Source organism: Pezoporus flaviventris, unplaced genomic scaffold (genome assembly GCF_033815535.1).
Source record: "Pezoporus flaviventris isolate CSIRO_AGI_PZ_B2104156 unplaced genomic scaffold, CSIRO_AGI_Pfla_v1 ptg000002l, whole genome shotgun sequence".
Classification (NCBI taxonomy): Eukaryota; Metazoa; Chordata; class Aves; order Psittaciformes; family Psittacidae; genus Pezoporus; species Pezoporus flaviventris.
Window position 1 is genome coordinate 77,124,836 of NW_026892550.1, and position 24,573 is coordinate 77,149,408.

At 35.0% G+C, this 24,573-nt stretch overlaps 1 protein-coding gene and 1 long non-coding RNA gene across 23 annotated transcripts in view; one reads left to right on the top strand and one right to left on the bottom strand.

Moving 5' to 3' along the window:
- The window catches only part of C2CD5 (C2 calcium dependent domain containing 5), a 63,076-nt gene that overhangs the window by 17,137 nt on the left and 21,366 nt on the right, over positions 1-24,573 (bottom strand). For 8 of the 22 annotated variants that reach the window (XM_061444537.1, XM_061444521.1, XM_061444468.1 and 5 more), the window contains 9 exons: positions 22,593-22,701; positions 20,741-20,806; positions 9,334-9,448; positions 7,222-7,410; positions 5,376-5,567; positions 3,779-3,965; positions 2,596-2,760; positions 2,117-2,257; positions 1,322-1,385 (listed from right to left, as the gene is read on the bottom strand). In XM_061444537.1, the coding sequence (XP_061300521.1) occupies positions 1,322-1,385; positions 2,117-2,257; positions 2,596-2,760; positions 3,779-3,965; positions 5,376-5,567; positions 7,222-7,410; positions 9,334-9,448; positions 20,741-20,806; positions 22,593-22,701 (1,228 nt within the window). Of the gene's footprint in view, positions 1-1,321; positions 1,386-2,116; positions 2,258-2,595; positions 2,761-3,778; positions 3,966-5,375; positions 5,568-7,221; positions 7,411-9,333; positions 9,449-20,740; positions 20,807-22,592; positions 22,702-24,573 lie in introns of those variants that run through there. The other 14 variants (XM_061444567.1, XM_061444562.1, XM_061444513.1 and 11 more) reach the window with 6 other exon arrangements.
- LOC133264747 (uncharacterized) overlaps positions 1-24,573 on the top strand; it is a 42,358-nt gene that overhangs the window by 5,825 nt on the left and 11,960 nt on the right. The window lies entirely within an intron of this gene.

The window sequence follows — 24,573 nt, forward strand, 5'->3', positions numbered from 1 at the left end:
AAAGAAATTGCATAGTAGCTTGCAGAAGGTATAAATATTAACAGGTTTTCTTTCAGAGCATCAAAAGCCGACATCTTCGGTAGTGAGGTCCTTGTAGTGACTCAGGCTTACTAATTGCCTAGTACAGGTATCTGTATTACTGGCCCATGCAAGATATTCCAGAAAATGGAGTTCATGGGCATACGACACAGACACTGCAAAGGAACTGACACCACTTTTCTGAATAACAGTCACGGCTCACAAGCTGTCTACAACCATGTAGGCAAAAGGCATCTGACTGATACAGTCTTCTTTGGACATCAAAAAGCATTTGATAATTTCCATTTTCACAGTGGAGACATCTGTAACTCAGGATTGTATGCTTCCAATGTATTCATGATATTATCTGCAAAGAGGGTAATATGAAATGACTGCCGATGGCCTTAGTTTAGGATAGTAAAATCAACTGCAGCAGGACCTAACAAAGCATAATCAATGAGGAATAAAAGATTTGCTGGTAATACTAGATAACTCTGACAAGTTTTGAGCTCAGCAGTACTCAATGATAAACACTGGTAACGATTATTAGGAAGAGAACTGATACATGCTCAGAAGAAACATAAGGAAACTCACAAAGACAAGAGAGGGACGACAAGGACACCCAAATGTACTGAGTAACTTCCATATAAGGAACAACTACATCCAGAGCCAGAAGTTGCATCAAGGAGGGTAAGACAGATATCTATATGACAACAAACAGCACAAAGAACACTGACGTACAGCAATGATTCCTTGTTCTTCTGAATGTTAGAGAAAGGAAAAAGTGGCTGAAAGAAACCATGTGTAAGAAGCTGGCTCTTGGATGAGTACACACCTTGATGCAAAATTCTGTGAACACTGAAGGCACACACAGACTCAAAATGCAAACAGCCAAATGCCTAAAGTGATAGTATGGCACAACCACAAAGCAAGGAAAATATAAATGCACTTGTTGAACAAGAGTGCTGGAAGGGCAAATCGCTCACCTTAAATAACAGTCTTGGAATACAATGCCAATCTGCCAGATTACATGGCTACAAATACTTAAAGACCATTTGTCTCTCTGTACTTCTAATTTCAATGACCCTGAACAATTTAGCCATTCAGTCTAAATTTTGTCACCTATTTTGCCCCATACAACCTGGGGCTTTGAGCAACCTGCTCTAGTGGAAGGTGTTCCTGCCTGTGGCAGGGGGGTTGGCAACTGGATGATTTTTAAGGTCACTTCCAACCAAAACCATTCTAAGATTCTACAATTTTGCAGCCTACAATATGAATCAGAAAAATATTGTTTTAACTTTACCAGAAGGTGGTGGAGCATCTGTCAGCAAAGAATGTACATCTTCCATTGCATCTGTATCATCAATCTGGGAAAAAGAGTAATTGCTAAAAATCATGTTGCTGTTCCACTCCTAAGTCTCAGAAAAATTTAAGAACTTTGTCATCAAGAGATATCTATCAGGCAATTAAGCTGAGATTTTAAAAAAGGATTCCATCAACCAGACCCACAAATCTTAGCTAGCAGCCTATGATATGCTTAACACTTGAAAAATAGTTCCCTTAATTAAACTGTATTAAAAATAAAGCAATGTGCACAGAACTCACAGAAACTGCAATAGGTATAAGACAAAAATGATAAAAAGAAAATTTTAAAAGCAACTGAAAATGCTGAAGGTTCCACACAACAAATTATGAGTCTTTCCAGCTAGAGGACCTTTGGCTACTGCAGCTCTCATCATAAGGTCTGTATTATACTGACATGATCATTCTCTGCCTATTCCAATGAGACATAAGTCATTGCTATTGTGACAATACAGAAGCTCAATGCTTATAAAAATATATCTAAATTTTGGATGAGTCATGACTCCTGCTTGAAGTACGCAGAAGGGCATTTCTTATCAGCTTTTATTCCAGATATTGCTAGAATAAGAGACAATGGAATTCCAATACTTAACATTTTCCACTGACACAAAACCCAAAAATTTATATATAATTTAACAACTGCCTTTGGAGATAACTGAGAAAAGTTTACTCCATATTTTCACATATATTTCAGAAAAAGAGAAATATGAAAAGGAGTACTGAAAACATCCATCACCTCCAAGACAAAAGCATCCTTTTTCCCATGTGAAAGGTCTAGCTCTGTAACTTCATCAGAGCTTTCTGACTGAGATCTTAATAACCTGGAACGTTGTCTTGGCTCTGGAATGGGAGACCCAATGATTTCTTCAGGTAGCTCCTAAAAAGGATATACAAATTAACATTGTTCTATGTAGCTTAGAAATAATTTCAACTATAAACAATGTTAACAGTTCCAAGAATCAGAACATTCAGAAAATAATTTTACTGAGAAATGAATCTAAATAAGTACAAACCAATTTGGTTATGTGACTTAAGAGATCTGAAAATTCCAGTAGGTTTACAAAATATAGTGAAAAGACTCGGTATCTCTATTAAAAAAAACTTATGTTCTGAATGATTAGCTCAGTAAGAATTCATAGGTATATTAGGGATTATAATTCATGGTATATATCTGTTTGACTCAGAATGCTTTAAGAATATAAAAGCTTTACTTACTGGAGGATTAATCTCATAAAGTTCTTTGTTTTTTGCTATTGTATCATTTATTTTCTTTTGCATGTGAGATATATGCTGCTCATAGGTGCCATCATTTGGAGTCTTCCCAGCAATCTGAATACCACCAGGTGTTGGCAAAGCTGCTAGATAAACACCTGTTGCAGACTTTTAAAAAGTCATTAAGAAAAGTTACAATTACATAAACATATACTTCTGGTATTTTCATATAAAGTTTTCCATGATGCTTATGCTATAACATACAGCACCGTACCATGCACATTACAGTATCCTCTCTTCCCGTGATCTTTCTATTCTGTTCACTTACCAAAAAAAAACCCGAACACCCCACACTATCCTTTTAATAAAGCCTTTCCTTCTCATGGGTTCTTTCCATTGTGGAGTCCTTAACTTACCTATGCATTCCAAATAAACTATAAATTAAAACCTCTGTTGCGGTATGTTTTGCTTAGGCAAGTGATGGCTGCAAAGATTTAAAACTTGGCCAGACCATTTGCTGTATCACTGAAGGTGTAACAATCCCATTTTCATTTACAGAAAACAGATCAACAGTCCAGATAAAAGAAAATGCAAGCCAGTCTATATTACTTAAACATCATCTTATACTGATGCAGGAAGAAGCAGCATACTTCACTATTCTAACCCCACATGACAGAATGAGGTTAGAAAATACTGTTAATGAACACTTCATGACTATCTGTGCGAAACTCCTGATCTATCATTTACTTCTTCAGTGCCAAAGACGATGCAACAGACCTGTCTTTTGTTAGCAACAAACCAAAAGATTTACTGAGACTTTATTTACCTTACTTGTAATGAAATTCTAATGCAACTTGAACTACAGGGATCTCTTTGACACGACCTTTGAAGAACACTGTAATTTCTCTGTAATTTATGTCATTAAACCATTTATTTTTCTCTCATCCCTTTTCTAATAATTTTGTCCTCTAACAGAGTTTCAAGAGATTCTGTAATTCTTTATTTGGTGCTGAAAGACAGTCTGTCCTGAATTGTCAACAATTTGACACCTTGTTCCCTTCCATGACCTCTTTTATCATGTTTATAATGTTACATTACTCTGTATTCCACAATATCTGCATGTCTTTTTGTGCTGAAAAAATACTGTAATAAAGCAAAAGAATTCAGAGATTCAAATCATACTTACTGCCAACCCCATCAGCATATTTTCACCCACAGTGATCTGAATTCTCAGCCCAAACAGAGCATTCATTCCTCTCAGCTTCAGTTTATTCATCAGTTGGGTGTGCACTTCATATTCCATAAATGGCAAGAGATTACTGATAGCTGTTGCATTTGCTTCAGCTTGAGCTTTCTTCTTTAGACGGCATAACCTGACAATAAGAAACAGTACATGACATCAGCAGGTGAACAGTTTTAATGGACTGAAGACTGAAACTGATCACAGGGTTGGTTTTTTCTTCTTTTTTGTTATATAACCTGATACAATCAGTTTCTTTTTCAATGTAATTTAAAATCCTGTAAAACATTAAATTCTCATCAGGAAAATCAAGGCAGACTGAAGCACTGAGTCTCAATAACTAAGATCTGATTTCCATTTTTAATAGAAAACTGCATATTTATATTAACAATAAGAATAGGCAACACAGAAAGTAACCCTAAGCTCAGACCATGACACTCGGAGCTTTATCCAATCAGGTCTCATCACCAAAGACTGAGATTTCATACCTCCTAAGAAATCTTCTCCACTACATGACTGCCCTCATGATAAGTAGTGCTTCCTTATATTCACTCTGAATCTCTCTTGCTTCAGTTTAGGCCCAATCTCTCACTTTCCCACTATGCAGATCTGGCTATGCACATGCTCCATAACCTCCTAATAGATACTGGCAGGCTGCTATGAGGTCCCCCTAAATTCTTCCTCTCTCTGGACTGAAGAAGTCCAGTACCCACAATTTCTTTTAATTGGGCAGATGCTCCTTACCACTCTGGTGACCCACCAGTGAACTTGCTCTAGTTTTCCGGTGTACATGCTAGTCTCACAGGGCAAAACTGGACAGGTATCATATTGTCTGGTGTGCCATTCATCTTTGTGTATCTGGCAAACTTGAAGAGAATGCAGTATATCATTCCCTTCACAACATGAAGCTGTTCAACAGGACAGATCCCACTGCAGACTATTACACTTGTCATGGCCATCCAGACCAGTTACAAACCATACATCACTACCTCTCAGCCCGACCATCCAAACAGTTACTTATCCATGTAGTTAGCCACCCATACACAGTGTACACAGCTAACTCTCTTTCTTTCCCACTGTAAACCACCTTATCCCTTTTTCAAGTTCAAATACCACAGCATAAGCTGTATACAGCCAACAATTCTACAGGGATCCTGCCCAGTTATGGACATCAATAGCTTTTGTACCAGCTGTAGCTGTAGCTGTGCAATAGCTGTATGACCACATCAAACGTCCATCAACCTGAGTAAGTCACCAGACTATCAACAGACACAACATGTAACCGGGGGAGGAGAATGCTGTCCTCCTCTTCCTCCTGTACCTTAATACACTGTCATTAATCAAGGTTTGATGAGCAACCTGATGTAGTGGAAAGTGTCCCTGGCCGTGACAGGGGAGTTGGAACTAAATTATCTTTAAGATCCCTACCAACCGAAGCTATTCTATGATTCTGTGATACGATTCCATGACATGCTGAATTTTAGCAAGAGGAATTCTTTCAAAGATCTCCAAAACTTGACTAAGTAAACATTTTTATAGATACCTGGCTTGAATAAGACATCCCTTCCCAATAACTATTGCCTCTACAGGAAGATCAATTGTGGTGAAAAGAACATCAGGAACTTTTTGCTTTCTGCAGTTGTAACAGTAAGTGAGGTGAGCAGGGAATGGCATGTTCAGTTCATCATATGGTATATGGCAAAATCCACAACCTGGTGGTGAAGTTTCTTCAATCCTAAAAATACATTATGGAGAACATATTTAAAATATCTGCATGTTATTAACAATGATCAATATACACATATGTGTATCAACACCTACAGATACCTATAAAAATCATACACTGCAACCTTATACCAACGTGACAAGTATTGCATTTTATAAATTAGAAGAACAGAATTAGGCTGCACGCTACTAGAAAAAAATGCTATAAATAAAACTTGCATTGAACTCGTTATACAGGGATCAAAAAATGATACATACAATGACCAGCAATTTCTATAAACCTGAAACATTACTGAGCTGGCTTCAGGCACTACAATTTCTAAATGTAGTCATGGTACAACAGTTATACAGAGAATTTGAGGTACCAAATACAATGGTCTTTTATATGGATTGCGTCCAAAAACATACACAAACCTAATGAGCAGAACATAAACAACAAATCAACTATCCTAACTGAGAAGCAGCACAATATATATTAACATTTTAAGAAGAATAGCAAGATTTTTCCTAATGTAAGGTTTTGGGTAAAAATTGTTATTCACTTAGAACACTTAGTCCTGCTCCTCCGTATGAAATATCTAGGAATAACTACTGCAAAAATATGAACAAGGAAAGCATAGGCTAACTGCATCACTGCAAATTTATTCTGCTTTGCATAAACAATCCTTCTCAGTGAATTCTGAAGAGATGCTTAAGCAAATCTGACAGATTTGGAACATTAGTTATTATAGACTTCGGCAAGTATATTTTGTGTCAAACATAGGTTTTGTCTGTTTAGTTGTTTTACCTTCCTTTGGCATTTCTAATCTATCCCAAAACTTTTAGTAGCTTCAAAAATACATATTTTGGTAAAAATGCAATTTTCTTCATATTATGAACACGATACTGTTTTCTCTCCATCATATAATGAATATAGAATTTTTTTTTTTTTCTGGCTAGAGTTTTCAAAAGTCTATTTATACAAGAAGATAATGGCCTCCTGCTAACACAATAAAATAATGATAAATAATACTATGGTGGACAGGTTATTTATGGAAAACGGAATGCTAAGTGCTAAGGTATAATAAATAGCCTTATTTATGACTACAGTAATTCCTTGAGATATTTGATGACTATCCTGACAAACACATTAACAAATTGCCAATATGCATTATTTGTTGTAAAAATAACTGTTTGTCAACACTCACTCTTCAGATTTTATTCACAAGAACAGAAACAAAGGGAAACTTCATGGTTTTCCTTCATTTTTGTGATTTTGTTCATTAACTTAATTAAAACATATATCCTTTTACAAAAGTCTGGCACCAGCTTTGGTTTACAATCAAGTTATTTTAGGTCCCATACAGCTCTTAAATAGTATAGATAAAGCATATATACACATATTACAGCCACTGCAGTTTTTGGCTTATGTAATTTATTATACATGTGTCATTTTTTGTAGAGTGCTATAAAGTTCAGGAAGATACCTGAAGAGCAACAAAGAAAAAAAAACTGAGTTATGATCTGTGGTTAGTAGTCAAATGTGTTACCTTATTCAGACTGTTAGAAATAAAAAAAGAATATCTAATTTGGTGCAGAGTTCCATTACTTCTGTTGTTGTTGTTGTTAGTGAAAAGCAGTAAAGTGGTTGGTCCCGCATCCTGCACTGTAACTCTGTAACCTACCCTAATAGAGAAGAACTATCTTGGCTCTGAGGAAAAAAATCAACCTCTCCCTTCTCTGACCCTATGGAAAAGAAGCCAGGCTGCCATGACAACCTTTGTTCCAAACAGCCTTCCATGGTGCCATCCTGAAGAAACCTAGGGTTCAGTACAGCTGCTGTGCCAGATGCAGACAAAATACAGACCTCTTCACTGTAAGAGAAAAGAATTACAACAAAGTGAATTCCTACTACTTAGTTCTACTTTTATTTAAAACTATTATGATTAAAAGGCTGGTACAAAAGTCTTAATGAATTCAATATAACAACTAATTTTGTGTATTTGTGCAATTTTATCCATTAAATCTCACAAACAATGCTCTTCTGGTATTTAAACCAATATATAAGTAAGATATTCAGAAAGATTGAAGAGCTTTGCCCTATGCTATAAATAATACACTGTAACATCACAACGGCTAACCAGGTTTAAGTATGGTTTTCAATACTATAGTTAATAATGCAAAGAAATCCAGACTACCAACAAAAGCAAAAGAAACATTAAAAAAAACCTTGGGCATAATTGTTTACCGAAGTGAAACAGAAGTTGAGAGCCTCATCATCTTAAAAACATTGCCTTTCAAATGAAGTTACAATACAACACTGACAAGGGTGCTTCTCGAAGGATAAAAAGTAGCAAAACAGTAAAATTTTACTACAAACAACTACAACAATGGTACATAATAGCATATAAAGTAACTGACCATATTCATTGTTTAACAGTTAAAGCTGTCAAAAGTGCAAACTATGACCACAGAACTTTTGGCATTTCTGAAATTGCTAAATAAGAAACAAATCTAATATGCAGTACTTAAAAATACTATATTGGAAAAAATATGCAGAAAAGCTTTCCCGCATTGTCTGAAATGACACATGCCTTTTTTATTGTTGTTTCTCTTTCCAGAATAATTTTTCATACATAACATATCTGGCAGACCAGTACTTGCAGAGACTTACTCTTTAACCATGGAATTAAGCTGAACTGGCAAGTAAGCATGGGAAATCTAGAACTATTCAGCTGACAATCAAATATTATGCCATTAAATTACTTAACAAAAAATGAAACTGACTGCCCATCTATACTATGTACATTCCCTCTTCATAGCTAAGGTACAAAAAAAAAACCTAAATATTCATGCTTTTTACAAGGAGACTGACAGTGGAATAAACCTTTAATTTTTAGTGCAAGTTCATCCCCCAGCAATGGGAACTTGCACATTGCAATTCTGATGTAAAAATACAAACTTTAATACACCAAGAAAGACAGAACCAGACAAGACAGCATTGGGAAAATGACCCAGCTCTCCAGTTTTCTTACTCTGTTAGCACAAGCACTTGACTTCCAAAATTTAAGCTATATGAAAAAAACAATATATTCAATGGGTTTTGGTTTTTCTCTAAAACAAACAAACAAACAAACAAAAAACCAAAAAAAACCCACACCAAATTTCCAAATCTTTCTCCAAATCTTTTCTGTTTTTCTTTAAGACACTGGAGTGACTACTGCAGAGCTGCAGTTTAACAGTTAAACACTACTGAGGTACTGAAAGACAAAAATAATTGCACATGTTCTAGAAAGAAATAACAGAACATTTACACCCAAAGTAGTCTAGATCTATCAGGCAGCATATTCTCCTTTAACTTACAATTAATACATTCCTACTAACTTGTGCCTTAAGTTTGAAGTTTACAATTTAAGTACTGGTCTGCCAGTTGTCCTCATTAATGAATCTACGATACATACACTTTCAAGAACCGTCTTAACTATTTAGGTAGATTAGTTCTAGAAAACTTCATAGATAAATCAATATTACTACCAAAGCAAATACATCAGTTTGATTTTTCTTGTTTTAATAAAACTTGTAACATTCATTAGAAAAAACTTAAAACCCAATAAAAACCCAAACCAAAACACATTAAAAAAAGCACAATACTGAAATCTCAGAAAGTTACTTTAACAAACTCTCTGAAGTAGGTGTACTATACAAAACAAAAAACTGTGTTGAATCATTTTTAATCCATTGAACAGGAAATAAATTTTCTCTGGCATTTTGAAATTCAAATCATCATCATGATTTACCAAATGCTAGTTGATTCACTGTAGCCCACTACAGCATGACAACCCAATGCTTTGGCATGGGATTTTATTTCTTGTCTGATTTCTGCCCACCATGCATCTCGTGTTTCTGGTTCATCTGAAAGACAAAGTATAAATCAGTTCACTATTCTGCACTATGTCAACATAAAGCTTCATGCAATTCATCTGAAAAGTTGAATTTTTCATATGTAAGAGTTTTTTTGTATCTGGACACTTTCTTTCCTAGCTATCATACTTCAAGCAAACACTTGACAGGGCTTTTTCATGCTTACCAATTTTTTTGTTTATCACCCACATGAATAGCTTCTGACAAATTACTGCATTCTTGTTGCTATCCATATGACAAATAACACCAAAATACTGTAGATACTGTTCCAATCTCTACCCACTTGAAAGCCATACCGTCAGTTCCAACAGCACAAGAGATGCATGTAACTTACAACAAAGCATCACAGATATGCTATAATATCAAAAAAGCAGTAGTAGTAATGAAACAGTATTTGTAGTGATGAAGTTGTATTTCACTTGGGTACACACTTGGTATCTTTGAAATAACCTCAATAGTTTTTCCTGCTGCAAGCAGTTCTCTGTTAATTATATTATCACTAATCAAGCTCACTGCTCTCTATTCCTTATTTCAGCACTTCTAACTTTGAAAAGCCATAGTTATTTGAAACTACTACATTATCAACATTAAGTACAAGATGTATGTTAATTATGTGGTTTCTGATGCCTTTTTGCTTCAGTATGCTGGCAACTGCACCTTCTGTCTCCCCCCCTCAAAACTCTAATAACCTTTACTGTCTTTGACCTTGTACGTTAAAATGTTATCTGCTTTTCTTGAATACTACACTAAAAATGAAAAAAAAAAAAAAAAAAAGAGTGCTACTGGAATAAGTTTATGCAATTCATTTATTTTAACTGTTCGGCAATTAGTTTCCCAGAACTAAAGCTCATCTCACAAGCTTTTTACATACAAAGTCAACGAGTATTGTCATTTACAGTTAAGTTTGCCAACTGTTTCTCCTTTGAAAACGGCTTACCTGTAACAATGAACTTAGTTGAAAACTATATTAATTTCTTATAGATAAAATGGGAAAAACAGAAAGAAACAAAAAGCACTCAGATGCTATGAAGGGCTCTGAACAGATAGATTCTTATATAATTTTCCTGAAATCAATTAAACTTTGCACAGATACCAACTCCGAACCATTGAGATCTCCCTGCTGAATCGTGATTTAAAATATCAATGTCAAAACCTGAGAGTCATTGGGAACCGATTTTGTACTATCAGGAATATTATAAATACAGTGTATGATAACCCTCTATCATACACTAGGTTCTCTGACAACATGACAAACAAAAATGAAACATGCAGATATACACATTTTGAAATTTACTGAAAGAAAAATACTGTACGGCAAGATGCATTCTTTCATGAATTTACCTCAACTTTTCATTTAGAACTGGCATTCCACTTTCTAAAATAATGATCACTTTCTAATTAAAAAAAGAGCACAGAGGTATAAATATTCAGCTATAGCTAACTTCAGATGTTAATACTTGTATACCTCATAGCACCGTACTATCAGCGACTTTGTATGTCCAAACTGAAGTTTATTCCACCTTTGCTTTAAGAAATGAACACTGAACACAAGAAAACCCTACAGTGACAGTTTTTAGGAGGGTTCTCCACAACCAAGACAAAAATATACACATTAACACACAAAACAAACTAGGATTTTCATGAACTGTATCAAACACATTCCATTACATCCAAATTCATCCTCAGCAGGTTTCACTGCATTACTAATAGAATCTTGAGGTACTGCGCTTTGTGGTCTCTCAATGTGAAAACACTGCTTAAACACTCACTGCCTAGGAAAATCAAATGCTTGATATGATACACAGTAATCCCGACTCAGGTGGCTGATAGCAAGGTCTCACACTTTTCAGCTTTCAAATGATGATAATCATGCAGAAATAACCCATCACACCATAGGATTGGGTTTCCCAAGCTCTCTTGTGAGAATACTTGTGGTATACAAAGGGAAGTAGGAGGCAAGATGCCTCTCTTTTGCATGCACATCTCTTCCTGAACAGAGGCTGTGACTGCTGCCACCAGTTAACGGCAGCTGTGGTAGGTGAATGGAACAACTTTGGAAATCTATTTTAAGGCAAAAGCTACCAGATCTGACAAACTAGAGAACTGGATCGGAGATGTGAGACCACAAACACATTTTGCAAATGTTATCACTAACACTTTATGGTAGAATGGATATGGGTCTTGGGAGCAATTCCTCTTTCCTCATCCAATCACGGACAAGAAGATTGCTTATCAGTGTTTACAGCAGAAATGTGTCACTAAAAGGAAAAGTGGTTCACTATGCAGAGCAATTCTTGCTCAAGTAGACTTGATCACAGGCAGCTGGCTATAAACCTTGACTAACAGCCACAATGACTTTTTGTACTTCACAGAAGAACACCTGCAAAGAAGAAGTAACCTTTTTCTGGACATAAAAACAAAAAGCCAATTTTACTAAATCATCACTTTTCTCTTCACACTTTTAGGTACCATTTGGCAAAAACTGTTCCTACTTGTCACCAATGACCTTTCTAGGATAAAAAGTGCAAGAAAATGTAAAGTCATGATGGAGTTGGAAGTGCGAAACAGGTGAAGTGACTGGGCATGAACAGGGAAAGTGCTGTGGAATAAAGAATAAGATTACAAACAAGAATATGACACCAAAGAGGTATGTAGCCACAGTAAAAACTAAAACAGAAAGAAATGTTGAAAGGGAACAGATAAGCTTAAGGGGAACAGAAAAGGTAGAAATAATGACGGGTCCCAAAACCTATGCAAACATTCAACTTTCCTCCACATAAATTTATAGTTTAATTTAAAGTTTAAAACCAAGTTTCTAGGACAGTTAACACACCTAAATCATCTAAAAGAACGCCGTATCATAACAGAAAGCACATATCAACACTGTCTTGCTAAAACAACATTTGACCCTTTACTCTGCTCAACATCAGAATTAACTATTAACTCGAGTAATATAATGGATACTTTTTTTATTCTTATTAGAGATAAGAATAATTTTCCAGCCATTGTCTTCAGTGTTATTTAAAAAAAAACCAACTAACAATTCTAATTGTACAACTTAAATAAATTCTATAAGAGTCATGCATAAACAAGTGCTTGTAAAGAAGCCTGGGTCCTCTGCTTAAAACATTTAATCAAGTGGGTTTTTTCTTCCAGAAATAAGCCAAAAATACAGATCAGTATGCTTATACATAAATACTGTACATTCAGTTTACATGAACTTACCTTTGCATATTAAAACGCAAAATGATTGTCTACAATTAAAATCAAACACCACGACATTGCAATAATAAATTGATACAAAACACTGAATGCAGTGCAATGTGTAGCATTCATATTCTTCTGACAATTATTTTCACAAGCAGCCTTTTTTGACACATGAGCCACACAATTTCACACGGGGATGCCACTGTAGCATTTACAAGTTTAGTAAAGCTAAGGATTTACATAAACAATTAGAGGAGTTAGGGAAGCAGGATGGCATGTGTCCAGTACACTCTGCAAGAGTGTCTGTTTGGTTTTTGCTAAGGCAAAAGCTTAAGAACTAAGGGTTTGCAAAGCAGATTCAGCAGACAGTAGCCAGAAACAGTGGGTATTTTGGCGCATGCTTGGATCAGGTGACAGTACAGACTGAAAACTATGGCAGCTCACTGAAATGGTTACAGAAAGTAATGGCCCTGGATTCTAGGTGGAAGCAAAAAGGCAAGCATACATAGCACTCAATCACAAGCTTTTCTAGCAAATCTACTGAGTAGTTTATAGCAAGGTTTATCTAGAACTTTCAGCAAAAAAGTCTGCAAAAGTTACACTGCTCTTATGAGCCCTTTAATGGAAACCAAAGGCTGAGTATTAAACCTACATTGATAGTTTTTTTCTAAATTGGCATGATACTTATAACAAAGTAGAACCAAAGCACACTGTTTCTACAGTTGAAGACTTGAGAAAATGTCAACAGTACAGTATACTATCAAAATAATGCCAAATCAAACCTCCTCCAACTGAAACTTTCCAAATTTAGTAAACAGCTTTACAAGATACAAACAGCACTGTATTTATTTTGTGCCCTAAATCTCCTTTGAGTCAATTCTATCCACTGCCAATTCATCTACTGTTTTCCTTTAAAATATGAGGTGGACCTCTATGAAGCTGTACTGTTGACAACACCCTGTCCAAATCTTTCACCTGGAAATAACCCTATACACTATCTCTACTTTCTGATACATAAGAAGAGACACCTTTACAAGGTTATTTGCTAGAGGTTCACTTCTACAGGGCCTTTCTAGATTTAGCCACAATCTGCATTATGCTAGGTCCATACCGATTCCTTAATACTGCAGAAAAATTAAGAATGGTCTCTTGACTGCAGAAATCATACTTAAGAGTTACTGTGTTGAAGCTGAATCCCTAGATATCCTGAGACAATTACTCTGAAGTAGGAAATGTATGATTAATTTCAATCTATTTTAATATTGTATAAATTAGTAAATATTTTTATTTACAATGTAACATTGAAATGAGGTGGAAAATCATACTATAAAGATTTTCAAAATCTACAATGACTCATTGTTCTGTTGTCTCAGAAATGGCAATGGAGACACCAATAATAGTCTTTCAAGTTCAATCTGAGTCTTTCACTAGGCAAAGCCATTATCCACACCTTCCTTATCCCCTTATTCTTTCATCATCTTCTTTAAAACCTATTAATCTGCTTACACAGAAAGAAGTGTGAGATTTTTTCATAGGTTTGTTTGGTGGTTTTGTGTTGGTTTTGGTGGGTTAGGGGGATGTTGGGTTTTTTGCTTTGCTTGCTTATCTTTCTAAAATATGATTAAATAACTGTATAAAAAGTCATATCCCCTTGTCTGTGAAGTTTAAACACAAAATTTGGGTAGCGAGTAACTAAACCTACAACAGACTAACCTAAACTTTGGAATGATTTTCAAAGCCACCCCATCCTTTTTTAAAAAATTACTCTATATTCATCTTTAAGACCAAAAGATGTGAAAATGAAAACATTGCTTACAATACAGAACTGAAGGAAGTAGATTACTGGGATTTATCAAATGAAAACTAAGATACACTAAAACATCAGGAAACAGTGCAACCACACCACCAAAGAGAACAGGTATATTTACTTACTCCTACAAAGCTTAAACTACGGACAAAACATCCAGCCTAGAGAACAAAATTTAATCGGTGCTTTTCTGACAGATGAGGTCAGACAGCACATATCCCACTTCTCAAGACTAAAACGCTGAATGAGCAAAAAAGCAGGTTTAAGTTTGGATGTTGACAAAACCCTTAAATTACTGAAGAAATGAATTTACGAACATTTAGGATTAAAACTGCATCCAGCTTTCGCGCATTTACATGGCAGGATATTTTAACTGGCTGATCTTATAAGCTTTATGACCAACATCATTAAACACAAATATTTTATACAGTCTACCGTTACACGGTATCTCTGACATGAACTGATTTAACTTTGTAAATATAAACAGAATGCCCAGATTAAAAACAGAAAGTAACTTCTTGGACTGTCACACTGAAAAAAGCAAACCTCCACTGTTCTACACTTTGTCTATCAGACACCTTGAAAGTTGTATATGTAATCAATCTTAGAAATAAACATACAAGAATCACTTGGACAGACTACAGCATAATTTAATCTTTTCTAAATATTAAAGGTAATCTTTGAGGCAATAGTTTTCCATGAATTGGTTCAACAAAATTTACTACCAATACCAAAAAGCATTATCTACAACCACCATAACAGTAATACATCCTATAATTTATGCTTTTAATCATAGATGAAGGTCTGACAGGAACTGCACAAGCTGCAAAAAAAGTATCATCTCTACACAAACAAACAAAAATCCTGCAATAATACCAAAACTGCAGTAACAGTTTATTTGTATCACAAGGTGGTTTCCTTTAGCTATAAATTAAAGTAACTAAAAAAAAAAACAAAACAAAACCAAACCAGAATTTTAAGACAAAAGATACTTATAATGTACATATTAAAAATTAAACAACATTAAATTATTAAGTTAACACCAAATAAAGATTTAAACCTCACCATACTTCCTTAGAATTATAAAAGTTCAAAAGAACTGTCCAGGCATCATAAAATGTCAAATATCAGAAATTACTGCATCACTGCCAGACTTAAATATGTGACTTTGTCACTCCAGCTTTTAATTATTATTTCCATCAGTCATTCATCCTATAATGGTGAAGTCCTCACAGCTTGTTCCTCTAATCATGAGGGGACACTACAATAGATCTAGGAATCTGTTTTAATTGACCCTATTAAAGTAACAAGGGCACGGTCTATCACTTTGAAGAGCTGCTAGGTAAAACTTACTAAAAGCTTACTATATCTTGTATCTCTCCACTGCTTTGTCATCTTGGCACAAAAAACCACAAGATATTTTAAAACACACCCAGTCTTTAAGGGGTTACTGCGGTTCAGATGACGGCAATAAAGGGGCTACCACACAAAGCTGGAGATGCTAAACTGTAACAAGACAAGTCTGCTTAAACCACATTTTATCTATTTTATAACTGGTATCACAAAATTAACTAAAAGTATCATTCACAGCTTTATACAAGCCAAACTATCTGGAACCTGAAAACAAGCAACAATACTACTAGTTTATCTAACAGAGTCCTTGAAAGAAACACAGAATTTTAAACAAAAGTCATCTCTCAACAAACACGGACAGAAATTCACAGACAAGATTGTTGCTTTCCTGCCAACTGCTATGCAGTCTATCTACCCCGCTGCACAACTGCAGAAACGGGACATTATTATTTTGCACAAAATTATACCGCCTCTGTATTTCCTATTCACTGTTTACACTCCTCAGGCTTTTATTTGCTACATTCACAGAACCTCTGCATTCATTATTTCCATGCACTCACAACCGTTTGTTTCAAGACAAACCAGTCGAAGAAGCCTCTCTAAACTGGATCCAAGGAGCCTTTCCTACAGTGCCTTTGGAGTTCAGGACCTCAATGAGACCACATTAAGAGAGACCAAAACCTTGAAACTTACAAAACCCACTGAAAATATTAGTGCAACAGGTCAAAACCAAATTGCAGTAACAGAACCCAAAGTACAAACTGAACCAGAGAGAAGAATAAAACCACGGTATTTCCTTAAAGAAACATGGCATATCAAGGATCTTCAGTCTCAGCATTTCAAAGGAGAATCTCTTGTGCCTAGTTCAACTCAGATAATGATCTTATCCATTAACATTTAACCAGACTATTTCTATAATACTGTTATGGTCAGTTAGAATTTGTGTTATCTGCCATTTTCCTACAATACTGTCTATAGACATTTTACAGGGACATGTTTATCTGTAATTTAGTTGGGAAGGCATCCTTTCAACTAGAATCATTCTAGTTTTCTTCTAACAATAATATATTTTGAGCCAGACAAGGAGTTCTACACAAGTGTATCTTTGCAACAACAGAATGACATAAGGCTGAAAAAATTCATTTTAATCCACGAAGGAAATTATATCAAGATATCAGTTTCAGCCAAACCCTGTGTTTTTAAATTAGGAAGAGTTATGAGCAAGAAATACAATTTTCTGCAAGATCAAGGTTTTCTCTCTTTTGTACCATCAATCCAAATCCGAACTGCAGTGGTGCAGTAAGCAACAGCTTTATTGGAGCATTTGTGCAGTGAGAAGTCTATGACGGCTTTCACACTGTTGGTTAAATTTCAGGGAGACTTTTAAATCAATATGAACACATTAAATAGCATTACTATTAGGCAAAGAATTCTAAACCAAAGATTTTAAATGCCAAGTTTATTGAGTTACAAACCTCTAACAGAACACAGGAATACTATTCTATACTGATAGTGACCATGACTTACTCAGTTACACAAGTATCTACTCAGAACTTTCCAAAAGAAAAATACTGCACAGTCACAAAGCAAATTATTTAATGAACATAGGGGTGCAACTGCTTCAAAAAAAGGATATTCAAACACCACTCACATTAACAATAAAAAACATTCAGGAACATATACTCTTCTGGGAATTGCAAAAAATAGACTAAAATATTACTGAAAAACATCGCACCCCTTGCTCCGCTCAGAAAAGCTTCTGACACTGCCTTAACCTCACACTATCGTATCAACACACACTGATGTACATGAAGTCAACCTGGAAATTCTCCAAGAAAAAGCAAGAGGTCAAGCTTAACATGTTGGTTTTTTACTAGTTCCGAACTATAGCCACATCAGACAAAACCAGAAACATTCTGACCTTTCCTACTGCGTTTACAAGTATGCCACATTTACACCCCAGGCAGCAGCATGAAATGTAATTCAGGCCTTCACTGTATGTTTGTGTTTCTGTGAAAGAAAAGCATTCAGTTGCAGAACCAAAACATGTTCAAGCTCTCCTCTTACATTTCCTCATATACAAAAACAAGAGTTCTGGAGAATTTCACACTCCCACAGCAACTCCTGTGCTCCTTGGGTATCATACAAGATCCTTAGGATTTTTCTTAATCTTTTTCTCCTTCCTATTTCTAACTCCTGGAGCTCAAGAATCACTCCTGAAGCAGCTCCCTCAATAAGGAATTTAAAAGTGCAATTATGTGATAACACTGCATATGTTGGTGCTATGAAACAGATATATGCAAAAGCAGTCTACTCAGCAAGTTCCTTGCACTTCTTAAGGAACCTTGAACATCAGAGGGAAATTTTAACAAAGACCCTGTCTCCTGGATCGGGGACTCCTTTCATGTTTCCATATTTATAGTACATCTTCAACATCTTTTTTCAGAGACAGCATCAGTGTATTTCCTCCACTTTACTATATACCCTCTTTTCTACTTTCATTTTTCAGAATCATCTCAATCATCACCTTTTTTGTAATTTTAAAAGCATTTGAACAATTTTGTCATTGAACTATAATTCACAGACGTTTTAGTAGCTTGTTTTCCATTCATGAAACAGTCTTTAATTCCACGTTTGATTTTCAAGTATTTTTAAATCTTTTACTTTTCACCATGAGCAGATGGTCCTGGTACATCTTACAAACTTAATTAAATAAACCTCCTTGCCATTGGCAAAAAAAGAAATATCCTTCTATGCTACTATGCAGGTTACCAGGAAGGCTTAAACAAAGCCTGAATATTTTCAAAAAGGAAAATAATTTTAGCTTACTTATGGCTGTGATTACGTTCTTGTGAGTGTAAGCATAATGTAAAGATGTAGTATTATTTTCCTTAAGCTGTATATATCCTTGTTCTCCTTAAGGCCAAGTATCAGCCAGCAATGACAGAGCTGGCAACAAGCTCTAGAAGGTAGAGATTAATAAAAATTTTCTCCTTTGGTTTCTCAGTGATGACAGATCTGCACAGCATATTCATTATTCCAATCTAAGACAGAGTTAACTTGTATGTAATCTGCAACTCTACTATACATCACACACCATATGTGACAACTGATCTGTTGTCTTCCTCCTTTCTTCTTCATTCAGCCAACATACCTAGCTCTGAAAAGAAACATACTTCCAGGAATATAAGCATAACCTGCTCAGTCCCTAACCAGTAGGATTAATCAAGACTGTTACTACAGAGCTGCTGATACCCATCAAGGTTGCAGAAATACAGACCTCAGCAGCAAGATGTTAACTCCAAAATTACTGTTGGGTTTAAACCTCCCTACTACAACATTTTTGGGAAACAAACACCTCTGGGTATAATATATTTGCCTTATTTTTTCTGTCATTTCTAAAGAATTTAGGGTACTGTTTTGGTTATTCTATTGAAAAATGAACTCCTGCCTTCCCCTTACCTTCCTAGGCTTACATTTCTGAATCACTTTCTAGCCTAACTCAATATATGTTTAGTGACTGCACATATCTCACTCCATTATTCTAATAAAACTCTTCCACAGTAACATCCTACTAAACACTATCTCAAAGAGGCAACAATTAATTTGAACTTTTCATGGCAGCATACGAGACAAAAATATTTTTGGTGCATTTTTAACACCTTGATTCAGACTATGCTGAACCAGTAACAGATCTGAGAATTTCATAATACTAGTTTCATACAGAAAGTAAAATTAATTTTAAAATATTATCACTTTAGTACAAGCAAATAAAACTAGCAAAACCAGAAATCTTCATAATTATAATGTTACAGGATAGTTATTGCAGCAAGAAACAAGGATACCTGGAAATTCAAACTGAAGTTTAGAGCAGGACACAGAGCTGCACTGCAACAGGGAAGTACCAAGAAGGAAAGTTTGTTTCAAGTGGAAACAAACTCCCACAGGTCAGCTTTATACCTTTCTACCCTACCAGCTTTAAAAACATTGACTATTGGCAAGGTCTGCTAGTTTGGGTATTATAGAGAAGTTATGCCTGCCTTTCTTCTAAAGCATGTTATGTTTCCGGAGGAAAAGGGGGGTGGGGGTAAGTCTTTATTTCACCCCCTAACAGGCCAGTACTGTATGTAGCTTTTCAGTAGACTGCCTCATCATCTCATCCATTATTCTCTGCGCCACTCTATAAGGAAGTTATACACTTTGATCCCTAAAACTGCATAAAAAATAGACTATTGGGGCTTTTTTTTCAAGTTAGGTGTTAAAGTGATTAAAAAGTTCAAATAATTATGCTTTAATACCTGAAAGCTGATTGCATTTTACAATACAAGATTTATGAACCAACCAATCCTGGATGATATACTATACTTTCTCTTTAAATTTATAGTCTTCATCATCTATTTTCCATTCTCTCAGACAATTTTTATATCTATTATTTAGAACAAACACATCCATCAATTTCCTGAAATTAACAGTACAACCGCTGTTGAAGAAAGTGTAAGCTCACGCAAAACAAAACAAAACTCACCAATAACCCCCTACCCTCAAAGTAACCAACAAAAAAAAAAAAAAAAACAAAAAAAGAAATTCACACCTGGTATTATCCCAGTTTTATAAAGAACTCTTTCCCTAAATTATTTGCTTCATGGACGCTGAGCTGAAAGCGACTACAAAATAATCAGTGAACATTCAGCTTTCCAGATTGATATTATTCTTAGCAGTACTACTTTATACTAAAACAATGTTTTGCAATTTTTAAGAAAGCCTTTAACAACATTAAAACAAGACATTTAGGCATCTGATGATTAAACATTTAAATTTGAAGCATTAACCTAAATACCCTACAGCATTTCTAAGAACTTCACTGAGCTGCCATAATTTCTGTCAGCATATGTAGTACTGAATGACTAGTAAAATACCTGAATTGAAACTATTCCAGTCTAGCAGTTTGTATGATCTTGTGTTACCCATAATTCCGACAAAGGCTGAGTTCAAAACAGCAAATTAGTAGATCAGTTATAGGAGCAGAATAGTGAAAAAAAACTACCAACAAGAACACAATTGACAACACCACTCCACAGGAACTGGAAAGACACAGACAGCAGAGTTAATAAGAGGCTGAAATAGAAAGGGAAAAAAGGAGCATGCTATAGCAATCTAGCAGTAGGCGTGATCAAAGTGTACAGTATATAGCAATTATTGTCTTATCAATACTTCTCGATCCACCTTCAAAAGTTCTTTCCTTTGCTACATTTTCCTGTTTGCCAGTTTGTTTCCTTTACCATTTTACAGAATTATTTGACTTAATATTTCATCACAGCATCAGAATTCCTTTTTTCTACTTCTTCACCTTCCCTCCCACAGCCATGTGCCTTCATTTCCCCTTTTGTTTTCATTGTTTTGCAATATACTGAGTTCAAAGTATCATGCATCTTACATTCACTTGTCAGGAGCAATCTACAAGTCCCGCAAAAACACTGCAAGGAGCCACTTAGTTGTGCAAATATGCATCTCTACCTTCTCTTATTTCTTATCCTGCCTTCAGTCAGTTGGTAAAAATAAAGAAGTGCATAATGCAAGAAATTAGTTTTAAAAATGTCTGAGCAAAACTGATTTGACATAAATAAGTTTACCACACAGTAAATTTTGCACATAAATGACCCATATCAGAAATCTGTCGAAAATACAGAAGCCTAAGGCAATTTTGTGGCAAAGAAAGGGAGGACTTGCATATAATTTATACTTTGACATTCCTTTTAATCTTCTCTCCAGACTGTGGAAATAGATCTTAAAAATCAGGAGGAAAGAAGGAGGAGGGGAAGAACAATACTGTGTACTCATATGCTTCAAAAAAAAAATCACTTAAAGTAGGTTTTTTAATTCACATTAAATCTCAGACTTTATTTCATGTTGCCAGTTTACTGGATCTTTAAATCAACAAAAATCTACCTGCTTGCAAGATTACTTGCCTTGGGCCACAGGAAGAAGAAATAAAATGAAAAATAATAAAAAAAAATATATTTGTTTGTTTCAATTGCTTTTAAAGATGCATTTGCACAAACTTTGTTTATTACTCCTGACTAGTGCATGCAAAACCACTACAGGTGCTATTTTTTACTCTGAATTTTTGAGTGCACTGTTAATTCCAACCTTTTACAAAGTATTCCTTGGCTTGTCTCAGCAAACATAACAACAAAGTCTTCAAAGTCAAGTCACTTAATTCTGCTGTCAGAACTAGGACATGCAAAATATACATGCTCCAGTACTGGAGTTCCAAGTAAATATTAAATAAAAATCTCAAAATACTATTCAGTATATGCTTCTAAGAACAGAAACAAAGCTGTAAAGGTTTTATAAAAAGAGATTAAAAACACATTCAGCTTAATTTTAGTCATTAACCCTTAAGAATTTCAAGGACCTGAAAATCAGCAAACATTCATAGTTAAGATTTAGTATTTCATCTTACTTGTGTTTGAATGGAAACCTGCTGTTTAATATTAAAACTTGATGCAAAAAAAATATTAAACCTTCAATAATTCAAAGACTGTTTTTAGTGCAAAGTTACTGGATTCAAAGTTCGTCATTATTTCATTAACTCGAAATATCTCACTGAAAACATACCCTCTGAGTGACTATTATTTTTCAAGCTTAAACTGTCTGAAAAATATTGCTTTTCAATATATATTGTTCAAATACATTTTAGATATAGATAAAGTACATGATCATTACGACTGGAACTTGGGCAAGGAAGTTATTCTTGTGTTAACATACCAGGATTGTGAATGCGATCCAGGAGCTTCACAGACCGTGCACTGACAACACCACCAACGTGGACAAGAAAGCCTGGTGGAAAGGTCGTCAAGGTAAAAAATGGAAATTCCTGTTATGATTAAAAACAAACATCAAATGACTGCTTACCAACCACTGCAGATTGCCAACAAACATGCAGTGAATTGATAACTTCCCTGAAATACAAGCAAAGCAGTTACATTATGCCAAATGTCCTTCAGGCTTACTAAGCGCTATGTAACCACATGTCTTCACGTACCCATAGTATAATAAAAGCAGAGATATTATACACTGTAAAAATACTTTTCCCCCATAGAGTTGTATCTAGCACAATATTAACAAATAATCAAAACTTTACACATTTTGTTAGCAAAGCCTCTATTGGTCCACTTTTAGGATGGCAGCTAAACAACATAATTCTACTTTCATTAACTAATACAAAACAAGAAACATTGTTCTCAATTTTTTAGGTCTCATTGTTACAACTGACTGCAGTTTGATTCTGAAGCACAGAATAGAACAAACTGTTGTCTTGCAAGAATGATGTCTTATTACAGGAAAACGCACCTGCTCTGCTGCTGTCTAAACTTTAAATTTAACAAGTAAATATCTAACTTCTGGAATAAAGCATAAGTCTTCAAAATACAATTAAGTTCTTAAACTAAGGAAATATACTTCCAATTCATTTGCATAAATTAGTTTTTACTAATTCATAATTAAATGAAAAACTAAGAAGTTTCAGCAACTACTCAAAAATGTAGTTCGTACAAGAGGCAAAGTAATTTTTCATGACACACATGATGAAATAAAACAGACATATTCGAAAGAGTTGAGCCTCAAACTCGAAGATTTAATTTTCTACAGGGACCTTCTATGGAAGGTCTAATAAGCACACTCATGGGGGAAAGGTAATAGATCTATGTTCAGCAATTCTAAATGCACAGAGGCAAAAAAAGAAAAATCAAAGTCATGCAATCATTGTTTGTATAGTCTTTGCAATTGGTCAAAAGGAAAAAATAAGCACCATAATTTCATATGGGAGAAAGTATAGTATAGATTTCTTTCTCACATACTTGAAGCACTTGCAACAGTACAGTTCAGTTGAGCTTCTACCTAAACAGTATACATGCTGCAGATTAAATGAGAATCACTGTTCTTCCAGCAATACATGGCATGAAAAGTCCTCGTAAACTAAAGTCCAGTGTAGATTTCAAAAAATTAATACTTCAGAATTCTTACTATTAGAACTCATGTAACTTTTAAGAGGTCCTACAGATCTCAAGTTTGAAAATGCAGCACAGCTGCACTTTGTTAGAACCCTCTTTCACTGCGGCTCTGTAATACAATCTGTTCAGTGATTCACAAGTATACTGATAACACTTGTGCCTGTATAATTCCATGACACTCATTCTGCCTAACTTATGTTTAAATATATAACATACATGTTTGCTGTCCCTTGAATATAGTTATTCTACACTGATATTAAAAATAAAAACCTTTCCAAGAACTACAGAAATCAATAAAAATTCTACTGCATATGCCACCTACATAAATTCCATTAAGCCTGTATTTTATAGATACATGTACACTCACACTTACATTGTGCTAAAGCAGTACATAGTGAACAAAGTCAACAACCGTGCTCTAAAGCACAAGCAAATCCGATGCTTTTTAATCTATATAGAGATTCAAAAGTTACTTTCATTTTGTTCATTTTCATAAGGCTGTGTAGTGCAAGTAATTTTAATATGTTCAGACTTCCACTCTGCCTGATTTCCTACGCTACAAACTGGAATAAAATTTTAAGGTAATAACATGGTTTTATTTCAATCAACATATTGATACTTGCAAATCTGTATTATGATACATGCTAAAATCAGACCTCTGCCCTATTAGTCAATTCCAGCCACAGACAACTCTGGGTAACTGACTCACTGAACCATTCTGACACGCTCTGATTCCA